The 14,687-nt window shown below is 52.6% G+C and overlaps 7 protein-coding genes across 7 annotated transcripts; 4 read left to right on the top strand and 3 right to left on the bottom strand.

The window, feature by feature from the left end:
• Positions 1–397: 397 nt before the first annotated feature.
• Positions 398–892, top strand: N7459_006002 (uncharacterized protein; the record flags this gene model as incomplete). The annotated part of the gene is made up of 1 exon (XM_056945186.1): positions 398–892. The coding sequence occupies one exon, from the start codon at positions 398–400 to the stop codon at positions 890–892; it is 495 nt and encodes a 164-aa protein (XP_056799521.1).
• An 828-nt stretch (positions 893–1,720) lies between these two features.
• Positions 1,721–2,807, top strand: N7459_006001 (histidinol-phosphatase; the record flags this gene model as incomplete). The annotated part of the gene is made up of 3 exons (XM_056945185.1): positions 1,721–1,879; positions 1,959–2,495; positions 2,562–2,807. The coding sequence occupies 3 exons, from the start codon at positions 1,721–1,723 to the stop codon at positions 2,805–2,807; spliced, it is 942 nt and encodes a 313-aa protein (XP_056799520.1).
• A 760-nt stretch (positions 2,808–3,567) lies between these two features.
• Positions 3,568–4,389, top strand: N7459_006000 (FKBP-type peptidyl-prolyl cis-trans isomerase; the record flags this gene model as incomplete). The annotated part of the gene is made up of 6 exons (XM_056945184.1): positions 3,568–3,701; positions 3,780–3,847; positions 3,949–4,009; positions 4,079–4,099; positions 4,222–4,263; positions 4,350–4,389. The coding sequence occupies 6 exons, from the start codon at positions 3,568–3,570 to the stop codon at positions 4,387–4,389; spliced, it is 366 nt and encodes a 121-aa protein (XP_056799519.1).
• A 395-nt stretch (positions 4,390–4,784) lies between these two features.
• N7459_005999 (putative triacylglycerol lipase (LipA)) lies at positions 4,785–7,029 on the bottom strand (the record flags this gene model as incomplete). The annotated part of the gene is made up of 9 exons (XM_056945183.1): positions 4,785–4,924; positions 5,003–5,138; positions 5,204–5,490; positions 5,560–5,813; positions 5,867–5,957; positions 6,013–6,080; positions 6,135–6,253; positions 6,314–6,428; positions 6,497–7,029. 9 exons carry the CDS (start codon positions 7,027–7,029, stop codon positions 4,785–4,787), a joined length of 1,743 nt encoding a protein of 580 aa, XP_056799518.1.
• A 413-nt stretch (positions 7,030–7,442) lies between these two features.
• Positions 7,443–9,741, bottom strand: N7459_005998 (uncharacterized protein; the record flags this gene model as incomplete). Its single annotated transcript, XM_056945182.1, has 5 exons — positions 7,443–7,923; positions 7,981–8,562; positions 8,620–9,023; positions 9,096–9,295; positions 9,348–9,741. The coding sequence occupies 5 exons, from the start codon at positions 9,739–9,741 to the stop codon at positions 7,443–7,445; spliced, it is 2,061 nt and encodes a 686-aa protein (XP_056799517.1).
• Positions 9,742–10,596: 855 nt separating this feature from the next.
• N7459_005997 (alpha/beta hydrolase) lies at positions 10,597–12,154 on the top strand (the record flags this gene model as incomplete). Its single annotated transcript, XM_056945181.1, has 9 exons — positions 10,597–10,659; positions 10,715–10,918; positions 10,978–11,254; positions 11,349–11,500; positions 11,555–11,607; positions 11,663–11,710; positions 11,770–11,880; positions 11,930–12,024; positions 12,111–12,154. The coding sequence occupies 9 exons, from the start codon at positions 10,597–10,599 to the stop codon at positions 12,152–12,154; spliced, it is 1,047 nt and encodes a 348-aa protein (XP_056799516.1).
• Positions 12,155–12,744: 590 nt separating this feature from the next.
• On the bottom strand, positions 12,745–14,648 carry N7459_005996 (major facilitator superfamily domain-containing protein; the record flags this gene model as incomplete). The annotated part of the gene is made up of 7 exons (XM_056945180.1): positions 12,745–12,830; positions 12,889–13,009; positions 13,071–13,228; positions 13,277–13,516; positions 13,576–14,177; positions 14,253–14,545; positions 14,598–14,648. The coding sequence occupies 7 exons, from the start codon at positions 14,646–14,648 to the stop codon at positions 12,745–12,747; spliced, it is 1,551 nt and encodes a 516-aa protein (XP_056799515.1).
• Between the last annotated feature and the right edge of the window lie 39 nt (positions 14,649–14,687).

The following is a 14,687-nucleotide window of genomic DNA, read 5'->3' as shown; positions in this document are numbered from 1 at the left end:
AGTGGTGGTATCAAGGTGCTCGAGATGGCCACCGCAAGGAGCTTGTGTAGAAGAGCATCTTGAGGCTCCAGTTTCTGTCCAGTTTCTGTCTGCCGACGCTTTGGAGATCGGGGAAGCTGCAAATAGCTTCGCGCCCTGTCGGAGAGCTGCTTCTAACCAAATCCATATGTAGACTGGATGGAATCATAGCAATGTAGAACTGCAATGGACTCGGGCAGGCGTTCATAGCCAAACCTGCGCTATCAATGCATGGCTGCGAATGCTTCGCGTGCCGGTGCTCTCCCGCGTCCAGCTCCCGTCTTCTCCGTCGGCAACCCTCAACCCTCAGCTTTTCTCCTTCAACCACTCCTTGCCACAAGTCCTATTCCCCACACGACGACCCGGACCATTTTGCCAAATGAAACCACGTCCCTTTCCGCTAGCCCTCAACATCGGCACCGACATCGTCCACCTCCCTCGGGTCGCCGCCCTCCTCACTCGCCGCAACACCAATCTCACGCGCTTCACCCACCGCATCCTCTGCGCCCAAGAACAGCGCGACTTCCACGCGCGCTTCAAAGACACACTCCAACCCCACTCCCATGTCTCCCCTCCCACCCAGCCTGCGCAATCCATCACGCCCGACATGACGCGCTGGTTAGCAGGCAGGTTCGCGGCGAAAGAAGCGGCGCGCAAAGCCGCGCCCGACGGGGCGGCCTCGATTGGCTGGAAAGACGTCATGGTCCAGATCCAGAAGGATGGAAGAGCAGATGTTCACGGAGAGGGCGTCAGTCGCCGACCGGAGATTGTATATATGGGGCGGGAGGAGGACGGAAGTCCTGGCCGTGTGGCGCGGCTTTCTATCTCACACGATGGGGAGTATGTGGTTGCGACTGTTTTGGCGGCGGGGTGAAATTGCGCCTGAAGTGGGCATTCTTTCATATGGCCGTTTTTCTGGCGGGGAGATGCCCATTTCCCCTTGCGCGGGGATTTCTTTTTACTCGTTGGATATGCCCAATGCGGAGTTGCACCTTCGAATATACTCCGGCCTGGATGGGCGCACCGGCTTGGCCCACTGGAGGCATCTCTGGGTGCTGCTTTTTTCTTGGCGAGGGCATCATGGATGCCATTGGAGACGAGCATCTTGGTCCTTGGGGCCCATATAGCATATGATACGCTGAAGACACGACGAAGTATTACCGATTGAGACCTCGGATACTCTGATGATCGTGAACAAAAGAGGGATCCATTCTCAAGTTGAAATAAAGACGCGACAGGCCATGGGAATTCTAGAGATGGCATCGCGGAGATATCATGAAAAAGCGCATATATCCAAATCAACCAAACTCAGTCCTAACGCTATAAATCTGTAATGGAAACTGGATTTGATGAAACCCCACCAATGATTGCCAAAGCCAGATTAATTCTCTCCCATTAAACTCATATCTACCAGCTGTGAGTATGGCTTGAAAGCTGGGTTGCATCCCATCCCGCTTCGGCCGCAGCGGGGCGGAAATCCTTATCGGTCTCTATCAACTGTGCTTCTGCATGACCTGGTCTCTGCCTCGACTACTTCTCCAGGTCGCCCAGCAAAAGAGAGAAGTAGAGAAGGATCGTAAGTTCAAAGTTAACTACATTCTGCTTCATACTCGTCTTCCCATACTGCGGTTATTATTGGGCCATGAATGCCTACACAAATCCTGGCCAGCATCACTGACCATCGCGCAGACATCCCACCGCAATGCCTTTCTCTCATCACAGCCATTCGGGCCAGTTCTGCCCTGGACATGCAAAGGACTCTCTGGAAGAAGTCATCCAGACTGCTATCAGCAAGAAGATGCAACTCTTCTGCCTGACAGAGCACATGCCCCGCCACAAAGAGGACTTTTATCCCGAGGAAGTAGGTCGAGATTCTCTACATGGCCTACACTTTTGGACAATTGAATCACATCACAACACGTATACTAACAACACACCAGGCTGAAGCCGGCCAAACCGAAGCCTGGCATGAATCCAACGAAGCTGCATACTGGACCGAAGCGCTCCGCCTCCGCGAGAAATACGCCTCGCAGATCGACATCATCATCGGCTTCGAATGCGACTGGATCCGGCCCGAGTCCAAGGCCCTGATCGACCGGTCGCTCTCTCGCTTCGCCTTTGAGTTCTTCGTCGGTTCCGTCCACCACATGCACACCGTGCCGATCGACTACGACCGGCCGATGTACGAGCGCGCACGCGAGATCGCCGGCGGCACGGACGAGCGGCTCTTCGAGGACTACTTTGACGCACAGCTGGACATGCTCCGGCAGCTGAAGCCGCTGGTGGTGGGGCATTTCGATCTGATTCGGCTCAAGAGCGACGATATGGAGCGCAGCTTTACGACGTGGCCGGGGGTTTGGAGTCGGATTCTCCGGAATCTGGAATTTGTCGTCTCTTACGGGGGGATGTTGGAGATTAATGGGGCTGCGTTGAGGAAGGGGATGAGCGAGCCGTATCCCAAAGCGGAGATTTGCAAGGTGAGACTCCATTGCTGCGTGTTCCTCCTTTTCTTTCCTTGGAGATGATGGCTGATTTCTCGCTAGGAGTTTATGGCGCGTGGCGGCCGCTTCTGTCTGTCGGATGATAGCCACGGCGTGGATCAGGTTAGTCTGAACTTCCACCGCGTGCTAGAGTTCTTGGACACTGCAGGCATCTCGACGGTGCACTATTTGCAACTGGCGGAGTCGACGGCGCAGTCGACTGCTCCCGACGCCCGTTTCCCCCGTACGCAGATTGCCACGATTTCCGCGGATGATTTGAGGCAGCTGGCCTTCTGGAAGGCCGTATGATCTGACGAGAAATGACCATTGTATAGAAGCTATGTTCCTAGATAGCCTGTTCTACATCTATCTAGGTGCATATCTTACATTGGTGCTACGATTGAGAATAGTGCGACGAAGAGCATCAAACTCGACCATCTACCATCCTCCTCTCACAGTCGAAAACACTGCATCTCCGCCACTTTGCGGAGCGGCCTCGAGAACATCGTTGAGTGAGCCAGCCTTGTCCTCCAGAACGCACAGCTCGGGGAATGGCGGGGAAACCATTCATCACGCCCATTGTAAAGCATCTGCACGCCACCACGATGACCATCGGCGCAGATTGGATCCTTCTGCTGTACGTTACTCCGATCTGATCCGTTCAGCTAGCCTAGAATGTGTGTCTGGTATCGCATGCACCCTATAGACCAGTCTTTTCATCCGAGTGGGACGCCAATGCGCGAAACTTCCAAGGTCCCAGCTCGCCACTCACAAGAAGCTTCGCACGCAACCCACCAGCGGAGAGGCGTCATCCGGAGCATCCAGAAAATGAACAGTAATAGACGAGGCGAGACCGAAGGATCGACAGGCGAAGGGGAGCACAGTAGAGAGTAGAGAGTCGAGCTGGAAGCGTCGAACCTTGAGACCCCCACTTGAAGCCAAAGCGGATAAGCCGCGGTGCCCCGCGCTTTTCACTTGCGCTTTTGCTTTTTGGACAACCTTCATCCTTCATCCTTCGTTCATCTCCGATAATCCGTTTTCATCCTGAAACTACCTCCTGCACTTCACAATGGGTGTCGAGAAGCAGACTCTGGCCGCCGGCAACGGCGTTGACTTCCCCAAGAAGGGCGACAACGTCGCCATCCACTACACTGGCTGCCTGTACGACGCCAGCCAGGCTGCCAACCACTTCATGGGCAAGAAGTAAGTTCCCGCTCAGGATATTTCTGGTGTCTCGACTGTCGTGGTGTCTTTGCAATGCTAATGCGGTCTATGTGGCAGGTTCGACAGCTCCCTCGACCGCGGCCAGCCTCTGGCCACCCCCATCGGCGTCGGCCGTCTCATCAAGGGTGCGTATCTGGGTTCTGCTCGGAGTGACTGCTTCTGCGTGGACACAACAATCCCAGTTGCGAGCTGGTATACGGAATAGCTGACGCGACCCGTTACACAGGCTGGGATGAGGGTGTTCCCCAAATGAGCCTGGGCGAGAAGGCCATCCTGACCATTAGCCCGTAAGTGAAATGCCATTTCTGGATGCCGTTGTATCCCATAATACTGATTCTGATATTTCTATCTATCAGGGACTACGGCTACGGTCCTCGGTACGTGAACATCCATGCTCTATGTCGCCTTCTCTCCGCTTCCTACCCTCTCGACCATTCTACGGAACATACAAGAAAATATGATGGTGAAATGAGGCAGTGACTGACGTGTGGCTCTACAGTGGATTCCCCGGTCTGATTCCCGCGAACTCTCCGCTGGTCTTGTAAGTGTCATCCTCGATTGGAGCATCCCGCTCCACCATTATACTCCTGGGCCGCGTGAGAATGTGCAAGCTGACCGGGTTTACAGCAACGTCGAGCTCGTCAGCATCAACGGCAAGACTGCTTAAGCAGACTTTGATCGTGATTGTGCGATTCCTCTTACTCTTTATTCGTATTCTCGAAGAAGATTCGGTGTTCACTCCAGATGAGTGCCACAGTGGGCTAGGTTCCAAAGAAATCAAAAGTTCGGCGGCAGCTCTCTACAACCGGCTCGACTCATGGCTTACGAGAAGAACCGGGTGGAGCAGCGTGCTGCATCAGTGCTCTGTTGTCTCTACAGCTCCGTAGATCCTCGGTTATAGCCGTAATGCAGCTCCCGAGGCTTCTGTAGGTTACTGTGCAGGGAGCAACCGACGCAGGAAAATGCGAGGCATAGTACAGATGCCTAGGGTGCGCTCGACATCATCTACAGGCGGATTGGCTACCTAGCCCCTCTCCCCTGTCTATCCATGTTTATCCCATTCTACCGAGCAATGCTGTTGATATAGTCGATGCCTTCTGCACGGTACGTATCGGCTTCCACATAGCTCTCGCTCCGCGGCAGTCGAAAGACAAAGTTCGCAGCCTGCGATGAGTACCGCGGCCACGTTGGGATAGCTGGGACTACGATAACTAGTCAGACCGCAATCTACCTGAGCGCAAGCCCTGCGACTGCAGGCGACAGTGATAAAGAATGCTTACCCCCAACACCATTTGGATCCAAGTCCGCCACAAACGAGGTCCACATTCGTGCAGCCATCTGCCCAAGCTCCAGACGCGCTGGGTCAGATCCTAGCGCTGTGATATTCTGTACCGGGTTGGCAAAGACAAATGGAATCTATGCGAGTGCGAGTCACTATAATGAAGGACATGTCCAGAACGGGACAGAAAGAAAATCCCTACCTCTGCAAAATGCTGCACCCCGATACGCGTCGTGTCATTCAAAGCCGCAACGTCCCAGCGGTACGAGAAGATGTTCTCCTCGAAAGCAGACATGGTATGTGCCAGCATTCGACGAGGCGCGACCATCGCCACATCGCCAGCCATAGACTCGTAGCGCTTGTACTGGAGGCCCAGAGCCGGCCAGGTAACATTGCCCCAGCCGTAAGGACATCCCAGGGCAGGAATGTCGGGATAGTAGGATACGATCTTGGTGGCTTCGTCGCGGGTGAGGACCCAGCGTTTAGACGCTGTGGATGGGTCTTGTTAGCATGCTGCATGTTTCCATTCCTAGAACCAGTCCCCGGGGAGTACTAAACTGATCAGCTGCTCGATGCAGTCCTCCGAGGTATTTGTGCCCGTTGTTCCAAAGCTGGTACCTTCGTCTGTATTCGTCCCTAGTAGAAGGGGTACCTTGGCGATCTTCCCTTCGCGGTAGCTGATCTGGGGGTATTGGGTGATGAAAGCTCCGTCGATGGTGGCAAACCATTCCAGCCCTTCATAGGCTACGTCGTAGATCGTCTCATATGGGAGATTACGCAGACATTGGAGTGTATTCGTGGCATCGGTGCATCTGCAGAATTGTTAGTTCTGGGAATGTAAGAGATTAGATCAAGCAAAACATACCCGGCTCGCTCAACGATTCGGTCATACATCGGCTGATGCCACTCTGTACCGTTATACGATGGCCCGACAGCATTTCCAGAGTCCATAATCGCTGTCAAATGGATGCTGTCAGTTCCTCTCCGGGTTCGCAGTGACACAGTTCCTACCGGCTCGAAACAGGCCCTCGTTATCGCCGCCATTGGTGACTAAATGTGCACCGACGCTGTAGGCACCCCTTTAAAGAGGTCAGTTTCTGCAATGGGAGGCATATCATCATCGATTTACCTACGCAGACTCGCCCCAGATAGTGATCCGGTCGGGGTCACCACCAAACACCTGAATATTCCGCTTCACCCACCGCATGGCAGTGCGTTGGTCCCGGAGAGCCAGATTGGTGTTGCCCTCATCCTGACCCCAGATTAGCCCAGCCAAGCTCGACACCATCGACGAATAAACAGAGAAACTCACCCGCACTTCCCTGGAATCCAAGAATCCGAACGCTGCGAGTCGGTAGTTGATCGAGACGCCCAGCACTGGCTTGCCATTCTCGGCGCTCTGTTGGATAATATAGCTCATATTGTATCTAGCCCAACCAGTGCAATTTCGTCAGGACAGTTGCATCATTACTATCGACGACAGCTTTTCACATACCTCGGATCTGCCGTTGCTCCCTGTTGCCACCCACCACCAAAGATCCAGATCATCACCGGCAGCAGCGTTGATGAATCTCCATTACGGGCCTGCGGTCGAATGACGTTTAGATTCAGACAGTCTTCACTCAGACGGATCAGGCCCATGTCGACCAACTCCGTGGTGTCAGATCCATAGCCGGGACAGTCGTATCCATACTCCGTCGCATTGTAATAGACCGAACCAGAGCTGGAATTGGTGCCAATAGCTGCCAGACCGTAGACGCCGGAGTTGCTGTCGCTAGAGGCGTACTTGGTTTTCAGCTCCGCTGGCGTGAAGCGAACTGGTTCGTCGGCGAACTTGATTCCCAAGAAGACATCCTGGTCAAAGCCAGGGAGAGCGCGGCCAACGAAGATTGTGTCGGTGTCTGCTTTGCTGCTTGCAGGTAGGGTGGCTGTTGGGGGTTGGGCGGGGGTTGAGATAGCTCCATTGGATAATGGGTTGCACCATGTCACTGGAACTAGAGACCAGAGAGAGAGGGTGAGCAGGAGCATTTTGGAGGCGTCCCAGGTTTTGTTGGTTTTCTGCAAGCAGGACAAGGTCTTGTGAGGTTTTATATTGATTGCTTCCCCTAGTCGACCCCTCAGTGGGGATATTATCAGCGGATGGGGTCCGGAAAGCAGGAAGAAAGCCCGACTTGGACCGGGAAAACTGTGTTGAAAATGAAACCCCCACAGCTGCTCTGGTCTTCGGTGTGATGAAACTAGAGGAGTGGAGGGCCATCGGGGTGGTTATAGGTGGGAAAATATAACCGAGGCTATCCCGTAGTAGATTAAGGGGGAATGGTCTATCTTGACCTCCTCGACCTCCATTATCCAGATGAACCCTTGATGCGTATGCTCTCATTATAAGTGAAGCAACGCATAGTCGCACAGTTTCACTTCGCAGCTTTTCTTATAATGGCCACCTATAGCATTTGGGCTCCAAAATCAATACCAAAGTTATCAGAGAATTGCATCGCAATATCGTCCCAGTCCTGTTGCACAGACCAGTAATCCTCTAATCCGGACTGGCCACCCAATGTCGGGTCTACAGAGCCAAATGCAGTATGGAAGTCGGCGTCAGTATCCCAAGAGAATGTCGTCGAATATTGACTTGAAGAGGCTGTCTCCTGCCCGGACTGGTCGGGGTCAATATCAATGGTCAGGATCTGGTCAATGTATTGGTCCACCGCGTGGCGGGATTTATGAGTCGACTGCCGCCGGTAGGCACTAATTGTGTCCATAAAAGCGCCGAGGGTCTCACTATACAATCTGGACTGCGGACTCGCTTCGCCGATTTTGTTCAGCATTTCGAGGATCCCCTTGAAGGACTCTTGGATATCAGTTCCTGACTCGGATGCAAACAGCGAAAGGCCAAGAATCAGGCCAGCCCCGAAGGTCCATGCTCTAAGGAAACGTCAGCGTCAGCAGATCCGATTGCGGTGGCTGGATGGTTTGTCCCACGTGAATAGGCAGAGGTTCCCGAACGGTAGCTCCGACGTCATAACGGCCAGCCCGGTCTTCCGAGCCAAGTCACCCATATAGGCCGCTGAGCTCAGGCATACCTGGGCCAGCGAGGCTTCGTCCGGGTGCAGGTTGATATTATAATTGTGTCCGGAGCGACGGCGAATCTTGGCCATCGAATATCGAATTAAAAAGGGGCGAGTGACCAGCATCACAGAGAAATAGTAAACGCTGGACATGTGTATTCGACCGAGGAAAGTCTGCCGATCCACGGAGCTCATGGAGGCACAACTGGGGCATGAGAACTGCCGTAGACAAGGAGGGAGATCCTGGCTCCATCGGCGGAGCTTTTTGAGGAGATCCTCGGCGGTGGGTACATCTATCATGACACCCCGGCTAAGTATGCCGCAGATGTCGTCGAGAAGGGCTGCTCCTTTGAGGACGGCATTGAAAGCCGGAGTGTTGGGGTCCAGAGGGAGGGCGTGGAGATCGTGTCGGGTCGCCCTCGGGACCGTACAGGGCCGGCCGAGGAGGGAGCTTGTCAACACATCCAGGGTACAGAGGCTGTGCCATATTCGCAATCTGGACCGGGGATGTGAGCAGATCTACGCAAATAGATGACACGATGGACCGGCTTACCTCAAGCTTGGCCACTCGGCCTGCTTTTGGAGTCTTCTCCAGCTCATGGGTTGATGCAGACCTAACACAATCGCCGCCTTGGATGCCACCCCAAGATAGATGAAGGCCGCGTTCTGCCGACAGGCCCCGAGCGTAAAGAAGGCCAGGAGCAGAAACAGCCGGACCATACTTATGCTGGGATCCGCCAGCATCCCCTCGAAAGCGACCGAGCGAGCGCGGGCGAAATACACCGCAGCGCATTGGGCGTCTTGAGCGTCAGAAGCACGAGCCTGTGCACCTATGGCCAATATCATATCCAATGCGGCGCGATCAATCTTCTTCATATCTTGACTAGAGTCATCTAGACTTTTCCCCTCGAGTGTCTCAATCTCCGCTGGTGAGAAAAGACACAGAATGGCGCTTGTCTTGACCAGAGTGTTAGCCACGGCGGAAGAAGTTGTTGTTCACAGTAGGGGGCAATGAAGAGAAGCGCTCACAGCCTCGGAGTATGAATGGACCAGAGATTCTTTTTCTTGGGTGGTGAGATCGATATTCGTATTTGTCGAGTCGTCCACATCAAGTTCAAGCATGAGATTCTGTCGTTCGCCATCCGTGAAGCACGTTGTCCCAACGTACGGTCTCAACGCGTGTCGCAGAAAGTCCAGGAAAGACAAGGAAGCGGTATCTCCGATGTATACTGAAGAGCCGTATTAGCAGACCACTTCCCACAACACAACAGCAGGACTAACGGTTCTCTCCGTTCGATCCAGTGATGAACTTCTCGCTTGGCGAGTCCTGGTCCCCGTCTTTGATCGACTCATCGCCCCCGTCCTTGGTGGACTGTGGCGATGGTTGAGCGATCAGTGGCGACTGGCTGTGATTGGACTCCTCGGGACTCCCTATCCATCCGCCTTGACTCAATTGAGGGAGTGCTGGAGGTGTTGACGCGAGCGCTCCATCCCCGGTCTGAGGCCGGGCACGGCGACTGCGCGAGATGCCATAGTTGCAGTCATTGGGACGGTTCCGTTTGACACATGCAGCGCAGGGGATGCGCGCATCGCAGCGGATCTTCGACGCTTTGCATAGGTCGCAGGCCCGCGATGAACGAAGTCGATTCTCCGGCCGAACCTTCGGTCGGGGCATGATGGACTGCTATTCGAAGGCTGTGATGAGGCGACGTTCGCGCAGCCTCGTGAGTTTGGGCCAAAAAGCGTGGTGTCCGGAAGATCTTGGAGGCGTTAAGTGGGCTGGAATGGGAACACTCGTCAGATATCTGACAATTAGAGTCGAAGTTGGGGAGTTGAATGGGGATCGTGAGGGTCCGTTCACCGTCGCCGGCAAAGGTGGTTGAGCAGGGCCCCATTGGTATCCAAGCACCATGAATCCCATCGCGTTTATCATTTGATTGGAATGGTTGTGATTGGAGAGTGCGAATAGCCGGATCTCGATAGGCTCGTCCAAACGTTGATCTCTCTTATCTGCCGGATCCTCCTATCTCTCATTCGCGGGGCCTGTTTTCCCCAGCCATTTGATAAAAAGCATACGCGTTCCAAGGTTGACTCATTCATGTTCGGCAATTCTACGTAGGTATAGGCGTAGCTAGAGATGTGGCGACAGTTGTCTATGCATGTCCTAGTCCAAGTACTGTGTCGTTCAGCAACCCGAAATAGTAAAGCCCTTGATCCCTTGGACAGGCGAGAGGTGCATAACACTAGGTTTAATCCGGGTCTTCCCTACACCTGTCATGTCTTTCACAGTCAAGAGCTATTCATTGAATAGCCGTTTATCATTTATCCCGGTCAATAATGAGAATTCCTTTGGTGCTCGGGCCGAGTCCGGTGCGCTATCCGGCCATATCGCAGTCCTAGCCTGGTAAGAACCCCGATGACTTCGAAACATGGCACATAAAAAAACACCGGCCCAACTACGATGCCTGATTCGCGCTCTTTGATCATACGGAATAACTGACCTAGTCCTCAAATATTCTCCCCGATCAACATGGACCAATTATTCGCCAAAATCGCCGCAAACACGGTCACGGCCAATCTCGGGGATGAAGAGGTGAGTGGGAATTGAACATAGCTACAAGGGACAGCTGCTTACCTCTCTGGTCTAGATCTGGCGCCGACATTGGGAGCCGTTCCACAGTGGCGAGCAACCCCAGGACGTGAGAGTTGTCCGAGACCAGAGATATGGACCAGCGCAACGGAACCTCTTGGATGTGTACATCCCAACGGCCGATTCGCAGAAGGACAGACCCGTTCTACTGTTCGTGCACGGTGGTGGCTTTTTCTCAGGTGATAAGGGATGGAGCGACAAGGTAGGCCCTCGACTCTTCACGCGTCAGATCAAAAGCTGCAGAGTACTGACCGTACTCAGCTCTGGGCCAATATAGGGAATTACTTCGCACAGCAGGGCATGGTCGTCGTGACTGCTAACCATCAATTCGTCCCCTTTGACAACAACGAATCCAGCGACGCAGAGGTCAAGTCAACTGTGCAGTATCCAGCGGGAGCCGATGATATGCAACTCGTTCGAGAATGGATCTATGAGAACATCGCCTCTGAGAAATTTGGAAATGGCTCAGTTGACAAGGTCGTCCTGTTTGGCCACTCGTCAGGAGGCGCGCATATCGCCATGAACCTCTATGCTGCTGGTATGTCCCCAAATCAAGCATTCTGCGCTTACAATGTAGTCGTAAGAGTCAATTATGGCTCAGGGAGCAAAATAAAACTAACGCGTCAGTCTAGGCGACCCTCAGAGGGCTTCATCGAAAGTCGTACATCCCCCCGTGGCCGGCATCATCTACTTGAGCGTTCCATTCTGGTACGACCGGATGAGACCGATCCGACGAAAGATTCTACAGCGCTACTATGGCTCAGATGCCGAGGAGATCTGGGGGGTAAGCTAGCCGTGTAATCTCTACGTGACGCTTCAAACTGACACTCCCTGACAGCCCCGATGTGCACTGGGATTATTTAGAAACCTACCGGACGATTCACCTCTTCTGTAAGCCACACCAGCGCTGCGTGGCCCCTACCACCGACTTACCATTTGCGACTAGGGACTCTTCTCAGATTCCGACCTATATCGGTATCACCAAGTGGGAGGTGTAAGCACCCTGGAAGCTGCAACACCTCATCATACCTGCGCTGACAATGAGTCTCACAGAAAGGAAGCTTGCGATGGCGCGATTGCGTTCTTCAATGCCTATCGCGCTCGTAGCCGGCCCTCGGGGACCCTTCCCATCTTTCACGTCATGGATAAGCATAACCACTTTACGTAGGTCTCTCCAAAGGAAGGGTCATCACAGAAGGCTAATATGTTATAGCAATGTGATGTCGATTGGAACAAGCGATAATACTCAAGCCTCGAAGCTGCTCGAGTTTATCAAGACTTGTACAGACTCAGATTCGAATCCCCCGAGTAAGCCGTCAGTATTCAAGCATGCCACACTTGAAATCACCGAGCCATTACGATTAAAATGTTTGTTTGACTGACCTATCGTGTAGATGTAATTAGAAGTGACAACTCAGCGCTGCGCCCAAAGCTTTGAGCTATTTCGGGAACAGAACTTGTCCCAGCGGGTACATTGGGCCCAGGGCAATTTTTTGTCGAAACCTCGTAATACCTCTAGAAGAGAAAGGACTCAGAGCACCGATAATATGAGATTTCAAGAACTCCTGATATTTCTTACCACAATGATAGTCTCCAGTGGAGATCGACCTCGGAGCCACGTATGCTTAGAGAAACCTACCAAGCTACATTGCAGAGAAAAAGGGAGGGGACTGGATATCCAGGTGACTGAATGTTGTGAAAAACTTGTACATATTGAGCGTGAATGTTCTCTTCCAACACTACCTAATCTCAATATTCGAAAAAACCTATACCGAGAGAGGTCTCATAGACTTGGTTACTGAAGAATTTATTGCTTCGACCATATCAGTCGATTGGAAAAGATCATAGCAGTGGAACTAGCTGCATTGGTCGTCACTATCCGTTGTTTATTCCATCAGCACATCCGACCACACGTAGCTTGAAACAGTGACAAGAGTTCACGACGAGCCTCCTTCCTAACAGAATCCAAATTGAGAAATCATCAAATGGAATATACACACTCTCTCTCCCAAAGGGATGCACGCCTCATCACTCCGGGTATCTCAAGGACTTCTGGTTGAAATCAGTCAAGTCGGCAAACTCTTCGTTCTCGACATGTCTACGAGGGACCCCATCTAGTAAAAGTGGAAGAATTTGTCAGTAAACCAACCAAAAGTCCGGATTATCACATACTTTGCTCGTCGACTGCATCCTGCTTATCACGCTTTATATTCCACAGTCTGTGAATAAGACCGAATAGCGCGAAGAGAAATAGTGAGAATATCAGAAAGGCCAGCATCGTATACTTGGCAATCTGCACAGAAAATTGTTAACAAGCCACCTTGACCAGCATGGAGTTCGGATACTTCACTTACAGGGTAGTCCGGTGCGTCAGAAGCCCTGTAGGTCTGTGGCCCGATGATATTGCCGACTGTGTAGCCGAGCTGATAGGAAGCGCTGAAGGCCAGCTTCTTTGTCGTACCGCCAACCCCAGCAGTCATGAAAGCAACGAGGAAGAGTACACAAATTGGAACTGGGATTTGTTAGATATTGTCAGCATAGATCTAGGGCTTGGACGTACATTGCATAGTCAAAATATACCCGCCATAGCGAGAAACATAGTGGGCCGGATCGATGGTCAGCATCATGATAACGCCAATGCAGGAAAGAAGGAGCGTGAAAATGGCGCCGCCGGTTCGGTTCGTATATTTGGCAACACCAAGCGCAACGAATGTGCCCAGAATTGCAGCAGCGCCTGGCACCATACTCAAGAGCGTAGTCTGCTCATCATTGAATCCAAACGCGGAGATAATGGCAGGTCCTGTGCCGATTGATGAGCACGAGCGCGATAGAAAGTGGAAAATTAAACATTCGGCTTACCGAAGACCGTAATCCCGCCATTGGGAAGGCCGATGGAGACCAGAATCATGAAAACCAAGTAGAAGCGAACGTCGCAAAAGGCTTCGATGAGCTGCGATTTGTTGAACCGCCAAACCTCAGTGCCGGTTTTGTTTTCTCGAACTCTCTCCAGAGCAAGGACTTTTTCCTCTTCGGATAACCATGTGGCCTCTGTAGGAGAGGCAGCCAGAACAAACCACAGCAAGATACCAATACCAAGGGTCAAGCCGCCTTCGTACAGAAACAGTGCTTGCCAGCGGAACGACTGGGCGTGGTAGATGATCCAGGCGAAGAAGCCACCGACTACCGTTCCCAACCCAGAGCTGACATACCAGATCGCCACTCGGGACACTTGCTCTTCCTTGGTGTACCAGGAACCAAGAATGTAAATGACGACCGGAGCGGTGCTTACTTCGATCATACCGAGCAGAAATCTCACGGCCAGGAGACCGCCGAAGTTGTGGCAAGCAGCATGAAGCATCTCGATTATTCCCCATATCATCGACATGACGGCAAAGAACTTTCCAATAGGAACCCTCTGCATGAGAAATGTGACCGGGATTTCCCCAGCAAGGTACCCGAAGCTATGATGGTGCAGATGTCAGTAAACAGTGTAGCAGCTACCGGGGGAAGTCAAAGTGCGGAGGAGCTGAGCATACTAGACGATAGATCCGAGCCAAGAGTACTGGCTGTCTGTGAGATTGGTATCTTCTTTGATGTTCATGATGTTGGCAAATGAGAGACTGTTCTTGTCCACAAGCATGAGGGTATAAATCCCGATGATCAGGGGCATGATCCTGTAGTCGATCTTTTGCAATACGCGCTTCGCTTCAGGAGAGCTTGGATCGAAAGAGACATGGTGCTCTGCTAAGAGTGCCAGAGCTTTGTCGTGCCTGGCGTTGTCGAGGTCTTCCACAACCTTCTCTAGCTGGCCGTCTCCGATGGAGGCGCGCTGTTGGAGTGTCAGTTGACGTGGATACCTCGTGAGGCATTGAAGCACATACCTCACTATCCGGGACCATCTTCATGCCGACGTCCACCTTATCGTTCGCCATTTGAGAAGTAAAATGTAGAAAACGTCGGAAAGCACGCTG

This window comes from Penicillium hispanicum (assembly GCF_028827665.1).
Source record: "Penicillium hispanicum strain IBT 35686 chromosome Unknown utg000005l_segment0_segment0, whole genome shotgun sequence".
Lineage (NCBI taxonomy): Eukaryota > Fungi > Ascomycota > Eurotiomycetes > Eurotiales > Aspergillaceae > Penicillium > Penicillium hispanicum.
The sequence above is the reverse complement of the archived record's forward strand: the minus strand, read 5'-3'. Positions and strand labels throughout refer to the sequence as shown.